We start from the raw sequence: 24,068 nt of genomic DNA, 5'->3' as shown, positions 1-24,068 counted from the left end.
ATGTCATCACATCAACACGATATAATACAACATGTCATTATGCCACATCATCAATGTGTCCACATAGCAATCATTTTTCTCCCTTTTTTTATCATTTATTTAAGTTATCATGTAATTTAAAAATAATAATTTCTGATTTTGAAAATCTTACATATTTTATTACCTTCTATTTAATATAATAAAAGTATAAATATTTATTAATTATTTCAAAAATATTGTAATATAATTAATACCTTAAATTGTCAATTTAAGATATTATTTAATTTAATTATATTTTATCAAATTTTAATTTTAACCCTTCTTTTTTTATAATAACAAATATTAACTATAAATTAATTAATTTTAAAATCTATTCTAATATGTTTAATTCGTTTCATTGTTGGTTTAAGATATTTTAAAATTTTAAAAATGTTTGAAATAAATTATTTTATTTAAAAATATATTTGTCGGTAAGTGTTTTATTACCTTCTATTTATTTTAATAAAATATAAATTTTATATTCTAATCTATTTGACACCTTTCATTATCGAATGAACAATTATGTTAACACTATTACACCTTAAAATGAAAATAAATATTACTCATTTATCCTTCATATTATTTTTATTTTTTAAAAGTTTTTTCAGCAAAAAAGACTTTCTTGTTAGTTATTACTTGTGTTTTGCCTTGCATGCATGCGAAAGAGAACAAGAAGAAAGAGAGGTACCACCCTCCTCCATCCACAAAAAAAAAAAACAAAAAACAAGAGGGCGGCCCTATTTCGATTTTATTTTTATGTTTAATTATTAATTTACCCTCATTATTAGAAGATAAACTCAAACCCACATGATTAAGTAAGACCCACATATATAAGATTATTATAAGATGGGTTACATGACTAAGGAAGACTCACAATATGGGCCCAAACCCATAAGAAGTAGAACCCACAAGGATTACCAAGAGTTTACATCCTTATCACATCAACGGTAGTTTTATTGTAATTGGATTCTACTACCTTCCTTAGAGGTTCATGTACTCTAATTACAACAAGTTATCGATGTCAATGAAGTATTTCACTTTTCCATAAATTCAACACTCATCAAAATTTTCAAAATTTGTGGGTTGTACTCAGAATTTGGTTACGTATTATTAACGACATCTAGTTGGCTCATTTAGAAATCCACTTAAATTTTTCATTAGATTGAATTAAAAAGCTATACTTAGGAACACATTAAATTTATTTTATTTCCAATAGAAAATCGATAAGAAAATTAATTGATATTTTTATTAATTTAAATTGGATATGAATTTGGGTAAACTAACACTCTAATAATATATTTGTTAACGCCAGTGGTATGGGTAAGTCGGAGTCGAAAACCGAAAGTCCGAAATCGGATACCATTTGGTGTGGATCCGGAAATTTGATAAACTTCATTCCATTATTCCATCAGCCATTTTCCACTTTCAGCTTCTCGGTATAACCTACAGACCAGAGAGGAACGAGACGGGACGGGAAAGGAGCCAGATCTCCAGCAAAGAAGAGGCCTATGCTGCCGACCGTGTCCAAAGGGCGCACGCCCTCTAACGTGCGCCCTAATCCCGTCTTCCCTCAATACCTTCGAAGAATCGTCAAGGTTCACTCTCTCCCAATCTATTACGCTTTTCTGCTAATTTCGAATTACTCAATTTGGGTGGATCTGACTCCTTCCGGTTCATTTGCATTATTTGATTTCGTCTGATAATTAGTTTATGGCATATGTCTATTGCATTCTTTGAATAAATACTGAACTTGTATAATTTTCTGTTTGAGGTCGAGAATATGGTCCACGAGTGATTTTATCTGATCAGGCTAACCTTAAAAATGGGATTGCCCCCTTCTAGCTGCGACCAGTTATGGTTATGAAGCTAGTAATACCGAAATGCTGAAAGGGCCATGTCCATCTTTAAGAATGGGAGAATGGAAGACAGAAGCTTCTTAGAGACCTATGAACTTGTTTTTGCCTCGTGGCTTTTATGGGGTGGGAAGACTTAGACAATTATATTCCAGAATCAAGATTTACTGGTGTAGATACATTTCTTTAAACTACGCATTTTCATGTGATTGCTGATGCCAAGTTTTCCTTCAGAGCTCTCTCCTCACCTGCTGAGGATTTTTTAGTTTTCAACTACTGACAACTTGGTCCACGTGGAATATTGAGATCCTATCATCAAATGAGAGAGGGGGAGTCCCATATTGCTCCTCCTACTAAGTTATGATTAAAAATTCTCGGATTGCTAAAGTTTCAGAGGTTGTTCTGGTTGAATTTTTTAGGTGATGGTATTCCAGGATGATATCCTGGAAATCTTGTTACTTCCACGAACAGTAACCTACTCTATCATATAAAATTTTATTTTCTCTTTCAAACAGAGGTTTCCATGTTTTTCTTTAAAATATAACTTTTTATTGTTGTTAATGCAGTAGTTAAAAAAAAAAAAAATTGTAACCATTTTGCCACAGTATTATTTTTCACTGCTCCTGTTGTCTCAGATTTGTTGTTCATTTGCTTTATTGTAGTGGCAACAAATGGATGTCGAGTACACATTCTGGCAGATGCTCCACCTCTGTACCTCACCGAAGGTCGTGTATGTATCTAAACTTAAAAAAATCATCTGCATTAATTTTAAGCTTTTAGACAATACAACATTTATCTAGAGTCAACCAAGTGATGTGGTTTAATTTTCAAGTTGTGCACTTTGTTGGAAAGGTAAAGAAGGAGAGTTCCTCTGTGGTTAGGCTAGGTTCTAACTTCTAGTAATGAGTTTTTCATGCTTCAACATTTAAAAACCATTAATAAAGGAATTGGCAAAAAGTCCAAAAGGGAAGAAAGTATAGTGAGAAAAGAAGAAACACAAACCTATGGCACAATATGAATACATTCAGTAAGATCATGTAATGGAGACTCTCACCACAAGACGTCGAAAAGGAAGATAACTCCTAGCCACAGAATTAACTAATATTCTTAATCAGAATTTTCCAACTATTTTGGAAAAATGAACCATTGGATTCTGTCAGACTTCTTCATTGTCTTTTTTTAAGTTGTGGTTTGTTCTTCCTAACATGATTTTCCAAAGTTTTCTGTTTTCATTTTTTTTTTCTTGAAAAGTCGACTATTCAAATTTAGGAGGCCTCTTGCTACTAATAAACATGAAATCCATTGAGATTTTCAGGAAGAAAAGATGGGAGACATTAAGGTTTACTGACACTTCTCCCCTATTTATAATCTAAACAATGTAAAAAAGACATTCATGTCCCTGGAACCCATAAAATCTAAGAATCTACTTTCTACGAGAAATAAATTTCCTAGAAAGTAAATAAATTCTAATTAACTCAAACTAATATCTTCCAACATATAGATTCAGCCACACACAAAAAAAGAAAGAAAAACAGATTTGGTCTTCAACAGAAAAATTGGTATTGAAAAAACTCCAGTCTTTGAGGCTTCAAATGTAAAACATTTGTGCTTCTATGGTCTTCGGTCTTCGATTTATGTACTTGGACTTCACCTTCACACATTTGTATTCTTTCTCCTCCTCATATAAAGTAAAAATGAAGACCAACCTAAAGAACTCGAATAGAGGGATTGACACACACATTTCCCAAAGGACGAGAGAAATTTTCTCGGCATAAAATTCATATCACACAAAGTAAAAGTTTTGAATAAAAAGAAGAGTTCCAAAATAAAAAGTATAAGGAATTGTTCTTAGAAAATAAAAGAGTGGCCACACAATATAAGATGGCACAAGAGATAGGTAGACAAAAATAAAAATCACAAAAGGATCCATATTAAAATAAGTGCTTGAGACATGATTACTCGCAATGTCAGATAAAAAAAAGAATTTGAAACGGTTGAACCACCAAAAAGACCAATTTTAAAATAGACCAGAAAATAACTCACAAAATTGACTATCAAAACTGACCATTAGATAAACTATAAATAGACCGTGAAATTAAACACTTTTGAGTAATAGGAGAGGAACTTGTAACCCCTTCTGCACTTGTATTTGGTAGAAGGTAATGTGAAGAAGAAAAGTGGTGGGGATGTCCTTTTTTTAGTGAACAAGTCTAGGGCTTACGCTTTAAATCCAGCACTTTATGCTCTTCGCACTGTCTTCAGAAGTGCACGGTCCTCTAATTATAATCAATATACATGAAGAATTTGACCCCTGTTTACATGATTTTGTGAATTACAAAACTAGGGTAACAAACTTCCGGTGCCTCTTTGGAAACTTCTGGAATAGAAAAGTAACTCCTCAAATTGTAACGAGAGCCATCTCTCTAGGCCTTGTAGCAGGCTCCACACATTCTTGACCATCGATTATTTTTCCCTTGTCATTAATCAACTCCAAGCAATAAGGCTGTATCCCTTGCTAAATGGGAAGGACATCCATTCCTCTCTTGTGGCTATTGAAGGATTGTGGGAAGATGAGATTCTTGTAGGTGCAGTCCTTAGCAATCAGATCTTGAATTGATGACGGACGTTATTGGGCAAAAAGTATACAAACATCAAACAAAAGAAGAACTACAATCAAAAGTCCAAAGAGCCGACATGGAAGAGGAATACATCATCTCTGTGAGTTGACGAGGTCAAACTCATAAACATACCATGTTGAGATTTTCAGGAAGAACAGATGGGAGATATTAGGGTTTACACACCCGTCTCCTCTATTTATAATTTAAGCAATACAAAAAATTACATCCGTATCCCTGGAACCTATAAAACTTATGAATCTACTTTCTACATGAAATAACTTTCCTACAAAGCCTAATTAACTCAAACTAATATCTTCCAACAAGATCTTTCCAAGACTAATTTAAAAAATAAAAAATCTTTCCAACACCTTCCAATAATAGATTTTCCAAACTCAAACAAATGTATCACACCAACTTCACTCACTGCTTGTGAGAGTGAAATAAGTTGTTGTGGGAGAGTATTCCTACATTGGCATTTGTCAAGAAATTTGTTTCTTGTCACTGTCAAAGGTTTATGGTTCTTATCTGATACAACTTCAGAACCTCCAGTAGTTTTAGAATATCATTTTACCTATTATATATTCCCAGCCAGTACCCCTGTTCTGTGAAATTGTGAAGGATACTAACATTTTACAAACATTTTAGGAAGTTTTTTTTTTTCTATTCTTTATATGTGTCCAGTCTGCTTCTACTTTCATGATAAAATATGATCTGCTTCTCTTTGCAATGTCTATAATATATTTGCTCTGATAGTCTGGTTCTACATGATTAAACAACTAGGCCAAGTGGGAAGCATATATACTTTCTGCAATCTATGTTTTGTTGGTACTTTTCTTGGGTTATCATGGCCAGTATGTGACATGTTTTCTCTCTTGAGTACCAGATTCAATGTTCTTGAAGGATTTACTACTGTTGGAAATTTCTTCTTGAAATTTTTTCTCTGGCACATACTATCCTGCTAAATTGTTGTAATTTACTTTTCTGTTTTTTGTCACTGGCTTTTGCATGTGGATTTGGGCAACTGGAGACAGCTATCAGCACACTAAATATCACAAACGTAAGTCCTTTTTTAATCTGTTGAGTTTGTTTTGCATCTATTCTGATTCATATTAACAGAAATTGTTGGAACCACCCATATAATGGCTGATGCAACTGCCCACCAACATGACCTCCAGTGGATATGGCACTTGTCTACCAGATTTGATGTTCATTTCTAGTTAGTTCTGCAGTGGGTTCATTAACATTCAATGGAAAAGGGAAGAGACCAGCTTGTCATTATGGTTGTAATATTACTTTTGTGGTTTTTGTTGAATGAGAATGCAATGAGCTATGACATGTATCTGAAAATAAGCTAATGATAAATTAATCAACTGTAATGCCTTAATATTATTTTTCTTGTGGCGGATACTTCATAACAAAAAAAGGGGCCCTAAACAAGGCTGCGAACATATTCTCCTTGCCTTCGTCAAATTAAATAAGAAGAATGGAATCACCAACAGTAAGACATTGACTCGAAAGGCCATCTGTAGGCAAACAATCAGCATGGAAGTTTCCTGAGTTAAGGGTAGTGAATGCAGTCATTTTCTTCCCCTTACTGTCGCCTAACTGATAAATCAAGGTTTGATTGCTTCAATCCTCAATCTATTTGTGGCTCTAGTTTGATTTATCCCCTGCTATTTCAATCTTACTCTGATCTTCTGTAGTGCTTAATACATGAGCCTATTTTTTGGAATATAATGTGATAAACTAGACAATTTTCTTTCCCAAATCTGCTGTAGAATGAGTTCAACAGTCTCTGTCAATCCCCCTGCTCAGAAATCTCCTGTATCCTCATATGGCTGGAATATTGTTTTGGTGCTCTGTTTGTTTATAACTTGGCATCTTTTCTTCCTCAAAAAAAAAAAAAAAAAAAACTGGCATATTTAAGGGTATATAGGACTTACTCTTTAAAATTTTGTTACCATTTCTTCTGTTGTAAGACATTTGAGAAGATGAGTCTTCTACTTTTCATTTTGTTTTCAGAAACAAAGAACCAGTGGGCACGAGATGATCCTGCTTTTGTTGTAATTTGCAGTCTTCTTTTGATTGTTGCAACTTCAGCTTTTTGTGCTGCGTAAGTATCAGATTTTGTTTTACCATCTTTTATGTATATTCAAATTTTACTTGAGTTCCGATGTGCAGTTACTCGATATGACTGCTACACCCTGGGAGAATTGGTTGTGATTTATTTTTGTCTTTTCCTTTTGTTTGACTCTTTTTCTTCGTATTTGATTTTGGCCACAATTTATTACTATTCTTGTTACTCTATTTTCTTTTATATACTAAAATTAGATTCTGACCTTCATTATCTTGTCTTTCTTCCGTCATTTGTTAGGTATGATTACAGCTTGGGACATGCTGTTTTTACTGTTCTGTCCGTTGTGGTTTTTCATTTCTTAGTAATTGGAGTAATATTGGCTACCTGTTGTTGGTAAGCATCTGATTTTAAGAGCTATTAATGTACCTGATGTTGCAGATATTTAATTGGTGGCAGAAGTCTATTTGGAATAAGTTTATGGCGCTTCTTTTGTGTATTGCATGTGTTGTATAGGGTGCAACTTGGATTACACGTCAATTTTTCTCCTGAAGCCATCCCAAAGCTGATTAATACAGCAGCCCAATTTGGCTGAGCCAATACTTGGGTCCAGCTCAGTTTGCTGAAGACAGATTTTTCATACAGTTCTTATCTATTTATCATCTGTATGCCTTTTCCAGGTCATTTAAAGAAAAGCATATTCTTTAAGCATCAGGACATATCTCTTGGCTTTGTATACCTGGTTGTGCAAACCAATTCATTAGTTGAGGAACTGAGCACCAATTACTCATTATAGGCAGCCATTCTATCTGTTCTTAATGTTTGTCATTCTCTCTTTTATAGTAGATAACTTAGGGATGAGATGTTCTACTTTTCTCTTCATGAAAATATATCTGAAAAAGAAAATATATTGCTGTTGTCTTATTACTCTTATGAGCACCATTGAAACTTAGGATGCCTGTATCTGAATTTGATTATACACCATGGCACGCTAATCAGCAGATGAACGTCTCTGACTGTTTATCAATTATATATCTCAATCCAGTGACAGAACAGAGAATGTAACTCAATCCAGTAATGTTATCTGCGTTTTAAAAAAATAATGAAAAATGGATAACTTAAAGGCTTAGAAACTTGATATATACTCCCTTCCTTATGTTTTTAATTCATTCATCTGAAGCTGAATCAATTGTATTATCAGTTCTGAAAGCCAAGCCTGACTCCAGTTATATTTAATATAATTCATCAATTATCTGATTACACAGACTTTATTGATTGGCTATTCTTTCCTATTGTGAAGTTCTCTTTTGTAACATAATGAAACTATCAAAGAGAAACCTGAAACTTTTTTGTAATTTGCAGAGTGCAATTGTATGAGATCAACCCAGTGAACCTATAAGTAGTTGCCCAATTGGTAAATACTTAGACTAACAGGAGTGGGAATCTTATGCATGACTGGCTTAAATGCATCTGGTCAATAAGTATATTAGCATGCCTTATCTGTGTTATAGTACTAGCAAGTACAGTTTGATGGAGCTGTTATCTCTATTCTTAATGATCACTTATCTTTTAAAAGGGTTTCTATATTGATTGTTTGGAGAACATCTGTAACAATTTAAGAAGTGGTTTTGGAAAGTTCTGTCTGTTTATTTGTTGCCTGAGTTGCACTTGACTAGAGCTGTTGACATTCCCATGTATTTTTTTGACTAACTCTTATCCTTGATTAGAGAACGTCCTTAGCAATTTTAAGAAGTGGTTTTAGAAAGTTTTGTCTGTTTATTTGTTACCTGAGGTTGCATTTCAGTTTGATGACTAGAGCTGTTGACATTCCTATGCAGGTTTTTCACTAACTCTTATCTTCGTGAGGAAGCTTCAAACAGTCATGTGGTTGAGCAGCGTGTTGAATGGTAAGGTCCTAAAATGCTCTTAATCATACATACATAGTAGTTTTAGTGCTTTATCAATTCATAACTGCTCTGTTGTCTTGCTTCACATTCAATAACAATAATGTATGTTTTTATTTTTTGAATAACCTCCCTAATGTTCTTGATTGATTATCAAATTGCTTTTCTTCATACAAACTATATTACAACAGTTTAACAAAAACAAAACTCCATTATGAGATCAATTTGGATCACCAGAAGTATCTTTGGTAAAATATATTACAGATGTAAATAAACTACAAGGATCTCGTGTTGGAATACTAGCAGTTGTGCTTGCTCCCATGCTATTTGGGCTGAAGAGGTATAGCAAGTTGTCTGCAACTTCCATTAATGCATCAGTCAGATGGTCAGAATGCTCTCAGAATGTTTAAAACCATTATTGTACCAACAAAACACTCATCAACTGGTAGATGACTTTTATAAATATATGCTTTAGGTATTGAAGATATTGTTTTTTCCCCCTGGGGTGAACTGTAGACCTCCAAATTGAATTCTTGGTGGTAAGCTCACTATTTTAATGAAAACATTTTCACTAAGAAGACATTTTTATCAATGTTAAATTCTTTTTTGTTCTTTTCCTCTTTTTCCTGCCATTCAACCTTGTTAAGTTTCTTTAGTAAAAAATAATTGCTGATTCTTGTCTTTTGTTTTGCCATGAAGGTTGTATGCATTTGATGTGCACTGCAACTCTTTCTTCCCAACATTTGTTGTACTTTACGGTAATTGACCAAAACTTTTGTATTCTTCTTACGTATATCATATTATTTTACTGAATATATGATTTCCTCTGTACCAGTGATTCAGTATTTTCTCTCACCTCTCTTAGTGGCGCATGGATTCATTCCTACCCTGCTTTCAAATTTACTCTTTATGGTGGCTATATCTTACTACCACTATCTCAACTTCCTAGGATATGATGGTAAGGAAAAATTACTCTTCGTCTACAGTAACTACTATTCATGGCCTTGATAGCTTGATATGTAAAATTCTTATTGAGTTTTCGTCTTGGATGTGTACAATAGTGCTACCCTTCCTGGAGAAGACTACTTTCTTCTTGTATCCTATCGGTTTAGTGATCATCCTCTCCCCTCTAGGTGGGTTAAAAACGCCTCCATTGGATCCTTACATCAAGGTTTACACAATGATATAAACAGCTTATGCATTTATCTCTTCTGGGTTTGCAGCTATACTGAGTGGTTTCAATCCTTCAAGATACGCCATGGGTTTGTACTTTTAGTTAGCTGGCATCGATGACACCCCTTGTCCACAAAAGGATACACTGATCGCTGAGCAGGTTTTGGAGACATGTAGAGAGGAAAAACCTCCTCTAATGGTGGAGCTATTCGTTTACATGTAATGGGGACGATGAAATGTCCCCATCTAAGTCATTTTAGTTGCTTTTTATGGTGTATCATGTTCATCAAAATGCTTTTGCCGTTGAAGAAAAGAAGTAATTTTCCTGAAGATTTGCAATGCCTACACTTCGGTTAGTTCTCTAATAGCTCACTTTTCTCATACAATAAAACCTCTCCCCAGTTCATGGCTGGCATCTGAATATTCTGTGATTGAATGTTTAAAGCTTTATAATTTTACTATAATAATTGTAATAATGTTTGCAATATTTAGATCTTGATGTTAGAAAGAAACAAACTGAAGAACAGACTGTATTGGGCTGTATTTCTTATAATTTTTATTATAATCAAAACACAGATGTTAGAGGCTCTAGTGATTGATCCAAGTCCAAATAATAGATAATCCAAGATTTTCCAAATAAAATAATTCATAAAATAAAAAGTATTCTTATTTTATTAAATAATCATCGATTTATATTTACTTTAAAAGTTAATACATAATTCATATAATATTTATCTTATTTAAGTAATTAATTAAAAAAGAATAAATTATTATAATGTAAATTACTGTTCTCAGACATATTTTTAAGTTAATAAAGATTATATGTAATTTAGCGAAGAAACTTTCCCACAGTTCCTGGCATCACGCTCCATTGTCGAAAGTTGGATATAGAATTATTCGATAAAAAGTGAATTCTATTCGTGAAAGATGAAATTTTATATTCATTCGTTTTTAACCAAGTGAATTTGTGTTCCGCGCGCATTAAAGCACTACAGGTTTTTGAAAGCGGGAGAGGAAAAACGGTAAGCGGAGAAGGAAATGGGGAATTCCAGCAAAGATGACGATGGAGCTGATACGGATGCCCGGAACAACTCGGATTCTCTAGATCGGTACCGCTTCTCTGAAGGTGATAAGGTGCTTGCTTACCACGGTCCTCGTATCTACGAAGCCAAGGTTTCTGTCTGGCACATTATGTTTCTGAATTTTCTTCTTTTCCCCTTTTTCATACATGTCATCTTGTGGGATAGACGCTTAGATTGGTCGGGACCGAAACCCAAGGGAAATTTTATTCTGTAATTTGTGAAGAAAGAAATCCTAGTTTTTATAGATGATTCTCACTAAACAAATACCGGAAGTAGGTTTGTGGGATCCTAAACAAGTGCTCGGCAAGAAATGCCCAATAAGCTAACGTTACTAAATTACGAGGACATAAAAAACCCGACATCACAATTTAGAGTGAGGTCAAGTGGTTCATGTGAAGTATGGGTCATATTTGGACGATAGGAAAGATATTTCTCTTACAAGGGAATGTAAGAGAACCCTACGGTCTAAACTGGTCAATTTTTTATTTTTTATTTTTAACTTGGTAATGGAAATGTGGAACTGCATCAAACAAAGAAAAATGCAAAAAGGGCAAATTAATCAGCAGGTGGGTCCACAATCCACAGTAAGAGGTTTATCGATACCACCACACCTAGCCAGGAATTTGCAAGGTCGTTTGCCTTTGTAAATCTTCAATCTCATCATTTTTCTTTTTGAAATTTGATTTAATATACACATCACCCCTTTCCCCAGGTGAGATTAAACCCAAGTACTAGAAAAAACCCCTGTTTGGCCATTGAGCCAAAGGCTCAATCCACATCCGCAATCTCATTATAAATTTGAAAGAGGTGTTGAAGAGGAGTTTTCTTTTCCGAGACTTTGCGGATGAAAACTGCTGAATCACCCTCAACAATAGGGGGTTCAGAGAAGTCATCAATGTATGTTTTAAGCCAAAGAAGTAGAGTATGTAATTGTCCTCTGTGGAGATGCTAAAACTGAAAGGAGAAAAAGGGTTCTATTCCTGGAATACATGAGGAAGGTCACTGAGATTTAATTGCCCCTTGATGATAGATTTGGCAGATGGCTGAGATCAAGAAATATGCTCTGTCTAGAACTAGACATAATGATAACAGGATCAAATCTTGGGTGTTAATTTTCCAAGATTAGCTAATTGCAGCATTGGCGTCTGCTGGCTGTCTTTGTGCATTTCATCAATTTCTTTCTTAATTATAGCCGGTGAAGTTTGTTTTCCATTTGAGTAATTGAGATGAGTTTGTTTTGCATTACTTATTATCGCATGCTTCTGGGCTTTGTCTAGATGATATTAGATTATTTTTTGAAACTTGCTTTTGCAATGTTCTTTTTGTTGACTTTGACTTTCTTACTGCTTCTTCATAAAGATTCAGAAAGTTGACTTCAAGAAGAAGGAAGGAAGATTCTTCGTTCATTATCTTGTAAGTATTAAGCTTCCCTTTTGGGTCTCATCTTATGTTGTTTCTTGCTTTAGTGATCTTTGCGTTTCTTCTTCACAGGGTTGGAACAAGAAGTGAGTACCTCTTGCAAGCTAAATTTCTTGGGGAGGAATTCTTTGCCTCATACTTGACATTTGATCATGTACCTTCTCTTATTTGCTCATCTAGTTGAGGATTATTTGTGGAAAGGCATGCAAACAAATAGATTGTTGCTAAACTTTGTTTTGGTTTTCCCTCAAGGGTTCATTCAGAGTTACATTTTTCAAATTTCACATTGAAAACTATTGACTATTAAAGGAAGAAGCTCAAAGTTGCATTGTTTAATAGTTTCGGTAATCTATTTTCGTCATAAGTGTGTCATTTGATACAAATGCGTTAATCTGAAATTTGAAATTTTTGTTGGTGAAGCCGACCATCACTTAAGTTGAAGCAGGTAGTTGGTGCTACGATCAAGAAGATCTTTACTTCAAGTTTAAGATACTCCCTGGAGACTAAGATACTTATTTGATGAGATATCTGACATCTCTTCAACTTGGTTTGTAGAGTGGCAGCATGTTCCAGGATCTGCCAATAGCCTCTCAAACTTATTAGCTAAAGAAGGGGTTTCCTGTGAGCACCTTGCTCTCGGTAGATTTTTGCCATTGTAATTTTCACAATTCTTGTGCCTGTAACTTATAGCTTGTATAAGTTTCAGAAAATTGCGGCAAAATTATCTCCATTTAAAAAAAAGGAATTTTCTGTAAACGTGGCACAGTTGCATGGGCTTTTGTTACTACATTGCAATCAAATGTGAGATGGAGTGGTCTTTATTTATAGTAGTTGTTGAAATAATTGCAATAGAAGGACCATTCTCTTCTGGTCAGATGAATGATGTGGCCCCCTATCCCTCTCGGAGGACTTCCTGGGGCTGCATAGGGTGGCAAGCGACCTCTCTTGCTCTGTGGTTGACTCATGGAGTGATCAGTCGTGGAGTCTCCCGTTCTGCTAGGGATTAAATGATGAGGTATCGTTGGCTTTTTGCTCTCTCCTTACCAAACTCAGCAGTACTATTATCCAGGAGCACTCAGTTGATAAGTTGATTTGGAAGCCCAGTAATAATGGCTGATTCACTATAACTTCGGCTTACTTTCATATCAGAAAGCAAGACTACAATATTCGTGAGCACAAGGCGAATGTAGCTTGGAAACTCTCAGTGCCAAGCAAAATAAAAAATTTCGTGTGGTCGGCCATCAAAGAACAGATTCTTATTTCAAACAACCTTCATAGAAGAGGTTTCACCACCCCCGATCTTTCTTGTCCCCTTTGCGGTGAGTGCGAAGAGACAGTCCAGCATGTCCTCTTACACTGTGGATTTCCGTGGCAAGTTTGGATGAAGACTTTTCAGAAAATTGGGCTCCAAGTGGTGCTACATTAGGACCTCTTTGGCACCTTTGAGATGGTTCGAGGGATTCTCCATCCTCGGCTGGGCAAGTTAATACTTTCGGCCTATCTTGCGCATGTTCCATGGTGCATTTGGCTAGAGCGAAACAACCGGAGATTCAACACCAAAGCTAGCACCCCGGACAACATGACTTCTCATGCCGTTGGCCTCATCTCGAGCTTGCTTCATACAAGGAAGGATTTTGCCACTCTATTGGGGTTTTCCCTTCAGGAAAATTGAAATTTGATCGCTCATATATCCTGCCCAAGTAGAACTTCGAGTATGGCTATTTGGGATCCTCCCCCTTGCGACTGCATTAAGTTGAATTTTGATGGTAGTGCTATTGGATGTCTTGGGTCGGCTGGAGCAGGTGGTGTGTTCAAAAGTCACAATGGAGACCATATTCTTTCTTATGCTAGTTCGGTGGGCATTGCCGATTCTAATACTGCTGAAGTTTGTGCTTTGCTGCTCAACCTCCAAATCTTCAAGGATCATCTCCATGGCAAGTTAATCATTGCAGAAGATTTGAAAACGGTTATTAGTTGGTGTTCCAAAGACAACTTCCCCCCTTAGCACCACTGGCCCATCACTAATAGTATTGTTGACATTGTATCTTCTACTCATTGTAATTGGAATCACATTCCAAGATCAGCCAACTCTTTGGCTGATAAATTGGCAAAATTCGGAACTTCCCAGCAATCTCTCATTGTTTGGGAAGGCTTCCCTCCTTTGTAAATTGCTCTTTTGAGCTTTTGTCTTAATAAAATTCAACATCATTTAAAAAAAAAATAGTTAAAATGTATGTAAAAAAACATTTTGGTCATTTCCTATTTGTGTGTGTCCCTCTATAAGTGTTGCAATAAGTTATTAAACATGATAGGAGTCTATGTTTCAAGTTTCAAGTTATTCTAATAAGTATTTAGGGAGTTATTGACATTTATGTAATGAGGGGCATTAGTTTAATTTGTCTGACTTTCACTTAAGCGAGTTAATTAAATAGAGAGGTCTGGAGTTTCAGCCCTGATGTGTGCTTGTTCCACATATCTTTTTTGTTTGATAAAGAACTTGTTCCACATATCTTTCTATCTCTCTCTTGCCTCTTCTTCCTTTCTCCTTCTTCCTTCTTCCTTCTTCTATCTCTCTTCTTCTTTGCTATTTCTCATGGTATCATAGCAGTGAAAGCGAGCTTGGGCAGTCCTATTCAATCTTGTTCTTCCTCTCTACAGGCTTGTGACCCCTACTCTAGAGATTTTATCAATTTTGCATATCTAAGTGAGTAAAGGTCCAATCTTTTCCTCTTCTTTTGTGCCGTAACCACTTGGTGATGGCTCGTGCTGCTTTTTGGTTGATGGCTTGTGCTGTTTTTTGAGCAGTTCCCAAGCTTGTTTGTGCCCCTAGAGGATTTATTTCTGCCTTGACCTGAGTCTGTGTTAGGTCTATTATACCTGCACAGACTTGCCTAGTCTGTACTCTGTATGCGCAGTTGCATAAAGTGAAGATTTGGCTTATAGTTGGTCTGTAATTGAAGTTCAATGAAGTTGGAAGTGTTGAATTGATGTACTAGAGTTTGCCCTAATTCAGTTTTGTGTGTGTGGGGCCCACTTGCATCTGCGCCAATTGCTTAAAATATATATGTGCTGCTCTTCTGTGCTTTTTGGGTTGTAGGTTGTGGTGATTGTTGTTGGACAATATTTTTGCTTGGTTGCATTAAGATGAGTGATTTTGGAGAGGTTATTACTCCAATTAATTCTTCTGGAAGTTTTGAAAGTAAGGATTCAGATTACTTTAGTCAAATAGAATGGGAAGAATTATCCGAATTGGCTAAGTTCAGTTCTTATGTTCTTGAAAGCAAAAAGGAAAGTGAAGTATCTTAGGGAGGATCCCCCTGGTCCTATGATGGAGGACTGAGAAGCAAAAGACAACCAGGTTTAGACTTGGCTTGTTAACTATATGGCGGCCAAATTCGGTGATCAAGTGACAAGTGGTGATACTTCTAAGGAAATTTGGATAACCTTGGAATCTATCTTGTCACAGAAGAGTAATCTTGCCAAGGTATATGATCTTTATGCTAGATACTTTAGCATGTGATGGGGCACCCGGACTGTCACCGATTATTTTACTAAGATGCAAGGTATCTTACAGGAAATTTGTGTTTTTTTCATCCGTTTACTACAAATGCAAAACAACTTAGAAAAGAAAAGAATCAAATTTAAGTAGCACACTTCTTAGAAGGACTCAAACCAAAGTGTGATGCAATTCAAGCACAAATGTCAGTTGATGATTTTTTATGAAGTTACTACCCTTGAGAAAGCATTTAATTTTGTGATTTGGGTAGAAAGTGCAGCAGTGAATAAAATTGAATTAAGAAATGACACCAACCGAAGCATTAACACTTAATCCCCATTCTGCTTCGATGAGATTTGACACCCCCAAAGGTTGTGGAGGGGGTGGACAAGGTCATGGACAGGACAATCCAGGTCGTGCTCATAGTCGTGGTGATAGGTGTTATAGAAGGTGTCTCCATTGTGGGAAGAAGTAATCATTTTTCATACAAATATTGGGATAAATTTGGAAAACTAGCATGGGCAAACACTAGTTCGTCTAAAATGAGAAAGCTTCGAGCAACGCAACTTAAGGAAAAATTTAATTACGTCAGCGCTTAAGTCAGTTGACATCCACGTCATCATCCTCCACGAATCAAGATACTAGATCTTTGTCCATAGCAAGTGCCACGAATGCAAATTCAGGTATGACTGCATTGTATGTGTCCTCCAGTCCATCTTGGATAATTGATTTTGGAGCATCTACACATATGTCAAGTATCCCCACCTTGTTCTCATCAGTTCTTCCTTCACAAACTTACTGCATTGTCACCCGGGAAGATGGGTCCTCTTCTCAAATCCTTGGTGAGGGTGTAGTCCAAGCCACTCCGCATATATCTCTGCCAAATGTCTTATTTGTTCCTAAATTTTTGGTTAACTTTTTGTTTGTCAGTAAGATTACTAAATCTTTGAACTATTCTTACCCTACTTCTTGTGTTTCTTAGGATTTGTAGACGAATAAGACAATTGGTTCCAGGCATGAGAAGCGGGGGGGGGGGGGGGGGGGGGGGCGGAGGGGGGCTCTATGAAGTGAATGTTGCGAAAGCCTTGGCCTTATCAACACATACTTTATCATATTTGTAGCCCCTGTGGGCATCCATTTGCAGCAAAGCTTCATTACTTCCTTTATTCTATGCCATCTGATTTGTCTTTCGAATGTGAATCATGTCAACTCGGAAAGTATCATAAGTCACATTTTCTAGTTAGTTCAAGTCAAAGTGCTCGTCCTTTTTATTTGGTTCATTTAGATGTATGGAGCCCATGTAGAGTCCCAATGTATTTGGTTTTAAACATTTTATGTCCTTTATAGATGACTTTAATAGAGTGACTTGGGTGTATCTCTTCAGGAGAAATCATGTCTTTTATGTATTTACCAAGTTTTTTGATGAAATAAAAACCCAATTTGGGACATCTATTTGCTTCTTTCATACTGATAGTGGTTTGGAATTTTTTAATAAAAATTCAAATCATTTTATGTCTTGCGCAGTATTATTCATCAAACTTCATATGCCTACACCCCTTAAAAAAATTGGGGGGGGGGGGGGGGGGGGAAGTGGGGGGAGGTGTCTCTGAATGGAAAAATAAGCACCTACTCGAGGTCACACATACTTTGTTATTTCAAATGATGTTCCTTTGTTGCTTTGGGGCGATGCGGTTTTCATATCTTGTTATTTAATTAATCGTATGTCATCCTTTGTTCTCCAGGGACGTGTCCCTATTGTGGTCCTAAAACCTCATAGTAAGGTATTTGATGTCTTTTCCCGAGTTTTTGGGTCCAATTGTTTTGTTCATTCTCTTGGTAATAATAATCATAAATTGCCCCTAAGGTCACTAAATGTGTTTTTCTGGGTTATTCTCATTATCAAAAGGGATTCAAGTGCTATAATCCTCTTACAAAAACACTTATATTTCTGCCAATGTCATAGTTTTTTAGAATACACCTTATTTTTCATTATTAGGTGTGTCTTCCTCACTCCCTCTGGGTTCAATTAATGAAAATCTAATTCTGATGGCTGTTATGGATGACTCCAGTGCAGGTACACCACCTACTCCTCTACCACCATCTTCACCTTTAAAACCTCTCCAGGTGTATCAACACCGTCGCATACAGCAACAAGAGCTTCCTTCTCAAGTTCCACAATCAGATTCTTCATCTATAGGTTTTGGACCTTATAATTCAGCTCTACCCATTGCACTCCGGAAAGGAAAAAGGTCAGTTACTTATTACCCAATTTTTAAATATATGTTTCTTGATTTCTTTTCTCCTTCCTATAAAACCTTTGCCTTGTCCTTATCTGCTTCTTCTATCCTTGTATAGCACAGGAGTCCTCAATGTTGCCTAAGTGGAAACAAGTTAAGGATACAAAAATGGAGGCCTTAATTTCTAGGGTACATGGATACTTTATAATCGCCTGAAGGTGCAACTGTTGTAGGATGTCCATGGTTATATACCATTAAGTATCGAACTAATGGAAGTATTGAGAGGTTTAAAGCTCAAATAATGGTGAAGGGATACACCCAAACCTATGGTGTTGATGCATTCGAGACGTTTCCTCTTGTTGCTCGTCTTACCTCCGTTCACATTCTTGTGTCTATGGTAGTGTAAGGGATGGATCTTATATCAATTAGATATTAAGAATACCTTGCTTTATAGTGATTTATAGGAAAAATTTATGAAACAACCCCCTGGGTATGTTGTTTAGGGGGATCGGAAAGGTATGCAAGTTGCAGAAGACAATTTATGGTTTAAGTAGAATCCTTGGGCTTGGTTTGACAAGTCCTGTACAATTGTTTTGAATTTTGGGTTTGTACGGAGCCATTGTGACTATTCCATGTTCATACTGAAAAGATAGTAAAGAATCATGGTTTTTGTTGTATATGTTAAATTGGGTCCAAGGCCCTATTCCAAAATGACAAGTCAACTTAGGAAACTTCTTTCCCAACTAATAAACTCAAAATCTTTGTACTCACTAATCCATGTGGGACTATTCCTTAACACTCCCCTTCACGTGTAGACCATTTTTTGTGGTTCTACAAGTGGATAATTTAGGAGTAGGCAGTTTAGGTGTAGGCCCTCTTTTTGTGGTTCTACAAGTGGATAATTTAAGTGTAGGCCCTCTTTTGTGGCTCTACAAGTAGATAGTTTTTAGGTGTAGGCCCACATATGAGTACTTGCTCTGATACCTTGTTAAATTGGATCCAAGGCCCTATCCCAAAATGACAAGTCAACTTAGGAAACTTTTTTCCCAACTAATAAACTCAAGATCTTATTACTCACTAATCCATGTGGGACTATTCTTTAACAGTATATATGGATGATATCGTGTTAACTGGAAGTGATGCAGAAGGAATTTGTGAGGTCAAAGAGTATATGAAAAAACAGTTTTAGATAAAGGACTTATGACAATTAAAATATTTCTTGGTATTGAGATGGTAAGAAGCAAGAAGAGTACTGTTTTGTCTCAGAGGAAGTTTGTCGTAGACATGTTACAAGAGTATGGCCTTCTGGGTGCACGTCCAATGGATACTCCTATGGAAGCCAATGCTAGTCTCCACGATGATCAAAATCTTGAACTTAAGGATAAAACTTAGTATAGATGTTTAGTGGGTAAATTAATTTATGCCACTCTTAAGAGGTCAGATATATCTTTGACGATGGGAGTGAGAAGCCAATTTATGGAGCACCTTTGTAAGATACACTTGGAGGTTGCACATAGAGTTCTGAGATATCTTAAAGGTGCTCCGGGAAAAAGGTTTTTTGTATACCTTTCATGGGAAAATTGATGTGCCAGGCTACTTTGATGCAGATTATGCAGGATGCAAGACAGATAAGAGGTCCAAAACAGCTTATTGTTGCTTTGTTGGAGGTAACTTTATTAGTTGGTGGAGTAAGAAACAAAATGTAGTGGCTCGATCTAGTGTGAAGCTGAGTTTAGAGCAATGACTCATACAATGAGTGAACTCCTGTGGGTAAAATCTGTTTTGGTTAAATTAGGTTTTCACATCACAAAGCCTATGGTTATGAATGTGGTAATCAAACAACAATTTTTATAGCAAATAATCTGTTTTTTCATGAGATAACCAAACATATTGAGGTAAACTATCATTTCGTTAGAGATGCGGTAATGCAAGGAAAGGTTGTTACACCGTATGCGAAGTTATTTGACTAGGTTGGTGATATACTTCCTAAACCTCTTGGAAGACGTGAGCATCATTAATTTTGTGACAAGCTAGGGCTATTTGATATTTATGCTCCAGGTTGAGGGGGAGTGTTGAAATTATTGAAATGCATGTAAAAGGACATTTTGGTCATTTCCTATTTGGGTGTGTCCCTCTAAATATTTTTTGCAGTATGTTACTCAATTTGATAGGAGTCTATGTTCCAAGTTTCAAGTAATTCTGATAAGTATCTAGGGAGTTGCTGAATTTTATATAATGAGGGGCATTATTGTAATTATCTGACTTTCACTTAAGTGATTTAATTACATAGCCCTAACGTGTGCTTGTTCCACATCTCTTTCTATCTCTCTCTTGCCTCTTCTTCCTTTCTCCTTCCTCCTTCCTCCTTCCTCCTATCTCTTCTTCTTTGATATTTCTCATTAGTGGCCTAGGCTTGAATTTGACTGATAAAAATTGAAAGCATCTTCAGATTCAGTGAGTTCGTATGGTGTCATAAAATGTGAGATGGGGCTTTTCATTTACAGTAGTGGCACTAAGCTTTTAACTGATGAACTGAAAGTTTGATGTGTAGGGGTACCCAAGCATTGATTGCTTGTTGAATAGTCTATAAGTTGTTACAGTTCTTGTACGAATGATAATTGCATTGAGGCTGGTTAATGATGATTGCTCAGTTTTCTGTCCTGTTTTCCCTTTGCCTGTCTGGTACATTTCATGCATTTTAAGAACATTAGGTATGGTTTCTTACATTTTATAAATTTTTTGCAAAATTTGAAATTTACAGCTGGGATGAATGGGTCACTGTGGATCGGTTGTTAAAATACACGGATGAGAATGTAAAGAAGCATCACGTTCTTATGAAAAATCAGAGTTCTGATAGGACTACCAAGTCAGGGCGCTCAGCACAGATTAAGCCAAAAAGCTCTAATGGTTTGACTTCTCTCAACCATCCTTTTGTACTCTGATTGGAACTTAATTTTTTTTTCAATCCATACATATATATATATATATCGCTATTACTATTTTAAAAGTGATTGTCAATGTGTTTACCATTTATAGAAACCCTGCAAAAATCAATTTTTTTTATTTTTATTTTTTGGAAATTACAGATAATCTTTTCTTTTGAGTTTTCGTCCACCTTGGGAGAAATGTAGGTTTTGTGGTTGAAACCATCTGCACTTTTCAGGATTTTTTTTGTTTCTAAATGATGGAAGTATAATATTGGCTGCCAGTTGGCATTTTTTTAAATTATGAGTACTTCATGAAGGTTCTTTTTTTGGTGTCTGGAAAGGAGATCGAAGTGGTTTTATGTAGAGAAATAAGATGCTTTACGAAGTGTCATGTGAGCAGGAATCTTGAACTAATACCACTGTAAATGGCTTGAACCTAGTCAACTAATCTTTAATTATCAAAGATGAACTGGTCAATATAAAAAATAGCTAAAGAAGATTCAAGAGAATGAACTGTTAGTTTCTCAATTTTCTTTTTTTCTTGTTTCTTTATCTTTTTGAATGGAAGTGGTTTTTGAATGAGAAATAGACACATGAGCAAGCTAGATACAAAGCAAGGTTGCAAGTTATATTAACTTTTTAATCTTGTGTCTAAATAGCTTCAAGGATCTGATCGGTTTCAGTTATCTTGACTTATCTCATGCACTTTTGTGTAATTGGTGCTTGATGGCTGTGGCCCAAAATTTTTATCTGACTTCTGGTAAAATGCACACTGATTATAGTAAAGTGAATGAAATATCATATTATGGCTTGAATTGGACTGTTCAGAAAATATCAAGACTATTATATGGGGATGCCACATTTTACCTCTCCTAAAATTTGAGGGAAAATGCAACTAGATGGACTGAATTGCCAAAAGGACATATCTTTGACCAGGGCCTGAGATATCTATTGCACTGTTCAGAGATGGTTAATGTTTCTCTTGACGAAAAAACGATTAGAGAATTTCATTGCGAGAACGGAGGAGCAACTACTGCCACCCTCACATCCTGCAGGCGCCAGCATGACTCAATACAACTGCTTAAAAATTTAGAAACTTGGAACAGATAACCAAAAGCAGAATGAAAATACAATAAGAATACATAAAATCAGCCAATCCCAGGAACGTTAATCCTGATGGCTTGACCAGTGAGGGAAAAACCCTCTTTGGTCAAGCAGTCAGCCGCCGAGTTGGCACTATGAAGGGTGTGGGCCAGGTAATGCCAAGAGAATGAATAGCATCAAAGATCTCTTCCATTTGATCCAAGAATTTGTAAAGTGGATCAACCTTGCTCCTACCCCATGAGATAATGGCCTCTTTTTTTTCTTCCTTTTTTTTTTTTTTTTTTTGAGAAAGATGGAGTTTCATTTAAAGAAGAAACTACAAGGGATTGAAGGGTGTGGGGGGTTCTTCACTGTAAGAGATTGAAGGGACACCCCCTCTTTAGCAAGAAAACAATTTGCTGCTCTAGGAAAATAACTCCAATTACAAACAAAATAATTAGCAAGATTAAGGATGTTATAGAAACAGTCCCAAAGATGCCAAGGAGGATCTTTCTGCAAGGAGCACCATGAGATGACACACCGAGAGTCACCCTCAATGTGAAGAAAACCCCGGAATTTGTCATGAAGATTAGAAGGCCATGTCTTAAGGCTTGGAGCTCAGCAAGGGTGGAGTCAGCAAGTTCAAGTGGACCCGCGTAGGAGGTGAGGATATGGCCGGAGGAGTTTTTAAAGACACCACCAAACCCTGAAGGACCAGGGCTGCCAATGGTAAAACATCAAAATTTAGCTTTATGATACCAGAATCTGGGTGGCATCAAGCCCCGATACTGGGGAGAGTGGGATGGGAGAGGTGAGAGATCTAAAACCAGCAGCACCTGATAAGATTAGTGCCAATTCCTTGGATGAGAGGGAGGGAGCCAAGCCAAGCAATCACAAGGGAGAAAGCATTGCCTGCAACCTGCTGCCAGGTGGAGCTAGAAGCTTGGAAGATCCTTCAGTTCTGCTCATTCCAATAGCCCAAGGAACAATGACGAAACAGGTTTGAGACCTGACTTGATCAAGGGTGGGAAGCTTGAGATTGACACCAACTTGGGTGAGGTTTATGAGATTATTAGGCAAGCACATTGATATCTTGAATTGGTTGAGGAAGAAACACCACACACGCCAAGAAAAATGGCAATGGAGAAGTGGTCAATTAATTCATTGGAGCAATGGCATAGGGGGCAACTGTTGATGGGAATATGGGAGCCGCGGCGAATCAGATTGTCCCAGTGCGAGGATTTTCTCATGTAGAGCACTCTAGAGGCAGAATTTTGCTTTTGGTGAGCCCGAGAGCTTCCAAGACGCAGTGGCTGACGAATTTGAAGTGGGAGCTTGACAAGGGTATCATAGTAGAAGGCCTTAGTGAAGATATCATGAGAGTCAAGGCATCAGATGAGTTTATTAAACTGATGAGGTTTGGCAACAACTTTATTTAGTTTCTCCATAAGGTTCGTAGCTTCAATTGCCTCTAGGTTGTTTAGTTCCTGAAAGAAATGATGACTCGAATTGATCCCATGAAGAGAGCCAAAGGAGATGAATTGAGATAATGGTGCAATTAGAACCTTGGCTAGGTTGAAGATGAGGGGGTTTTGATTTTTGAACAAGGAGCTTTGATTCCAGGTGTCATACTAGAAACGAATGCTTGTGCCATTACCTGGGAAGAATTTTGTGTGATAGGACAAGTTGGGGAATCTCTTAAGGATGCACTTCTAGATGTGTGAGAGGCGAGAAGGACTACCATTTCCGAGAAGCCAATAGTCAGAATTCCTTCCCAACGTTTTCAAAACCAGAGGAACCTAGGAAAGATTACGTTGTGTGTTGATTCTCTAGCACCGTTTAGTGAGGAAAGCATAATTCATTTCTTTGATTTGCCTGATTCCCAAATTCCCAATCCTCCATGGTTCTTCTTTCTACAAACATCAGCCTATCAAACTAAGTGGTGTTTGAAGCCATCATAAGTTCCTTTCCAGAGGAAGTTCCTCATAATTTTTTTAATCTCTTTGGCGACCTTCATAGGATAGTAGAAAAAAGAAAGGAAATAAGTTAAAATCAACACGCTAAGCATTTTTTAATGATTGACTCTGCCGGCTTTGGAAATCAGCTTTCCTTTCCAAATTGAGATTGCTACGAAGCCTATTAGTAATTGGGTTCCATAACCCTCCCTCGATTTTTCCATCTAAG

At 36.4% G+C, this 24,068-nt stretch overlaps 2 protein-coding genes across 2 annotated transcripts in view; both read left to right on the top strand.

Moving 5' to 3' along the window:
* Positions 1 to 1,451: 1,451 nt before the first annotated feature.
* On the top strand, positions 1,452 to 10,197 carry LOC137953275 (uncharacterized). The gene is made up of 10 exons (XM_068800598.1): positions 1,452 to 1,613; positions 2,534 to 2,601; positions 5,521 to 5,546; positions 6,512 to 6,602; positions 6,864 to 6,959; positions 8,402 to 8,470; positions 9,167 to 9,225; positions 9,303 to 9,425; positions 9,529 to 9,600; positions 9,691 to 10,197. The coding sequence occupies exons 1-10, from the start codon at positions 1,527 to 1,529 to the stop codon at positions 9,741 to 9,743; spliced, it is 744 nt and encodes a 247-aa protein (XP_068656699.1). The 5' UTR covers positions 1,452 to 1,526; the 3' UTR covers positions 9,744 to 10,197.
* A 19-nt stretch (positions 10,198 to 10,216) lies between these two features.
* The window catches only part of LOC137953556 (protein MRG1-like), a 31,117-nt gene continuing 17,265 nt past the window's right edge, over positions 10,217 to 24,068 (top strand). Inside the window, exons 1-6 of the mRNA XM_068800986.1 lie at positions 10,217 to 10,231; positions 10,746 to 10,813; positions 12,082 to 12,135; positions 12,214 to 12,227; positions 17,712 to 17,886; positions 20,636 to 20,781. Of these exons, the coding sequence (XP_068657087.1) occupies positions 10,217 to 10,231; positions 10,746 to 10,813; positions 12,082 to 12,135; positions 12,214 to 12,227; positions 17,712 to 17,886; positions 20,636 to 20,781 (472 nt within the window). The remainder of the gene's footprint in view (positions 10,232 to 10,745; positions 10,814 to 12,081; positions 12,136 to 12,213; positions 12,228 to 17,711; positions 17,887 to 20,635; positions 20,782 to 24,068) is intronic.

The sequence above is a fragment of the Aristolochia californica genome, unplaced genomic scaffold (assembly GCF_029961685.1).
Source record: "Aristolochia californica isolate CCGP_79_NKW_82.1479 unplaced genomic scaffold, dmAriCali1.0.hap1 SCAF_16, whole genome shotgun sequence".
NCBI lineage: Eukaryota > Viridiplantae > Streptophyta > Magnoliopsida > Piperales > Aristolochiaceae > Aristolochia > Aristolochia californica.
The sequence above is the reverse complement of the archived record's forward strand: the minus strand, read 5'-3'. Positions and strand labels throughout refer to the sequence as shown.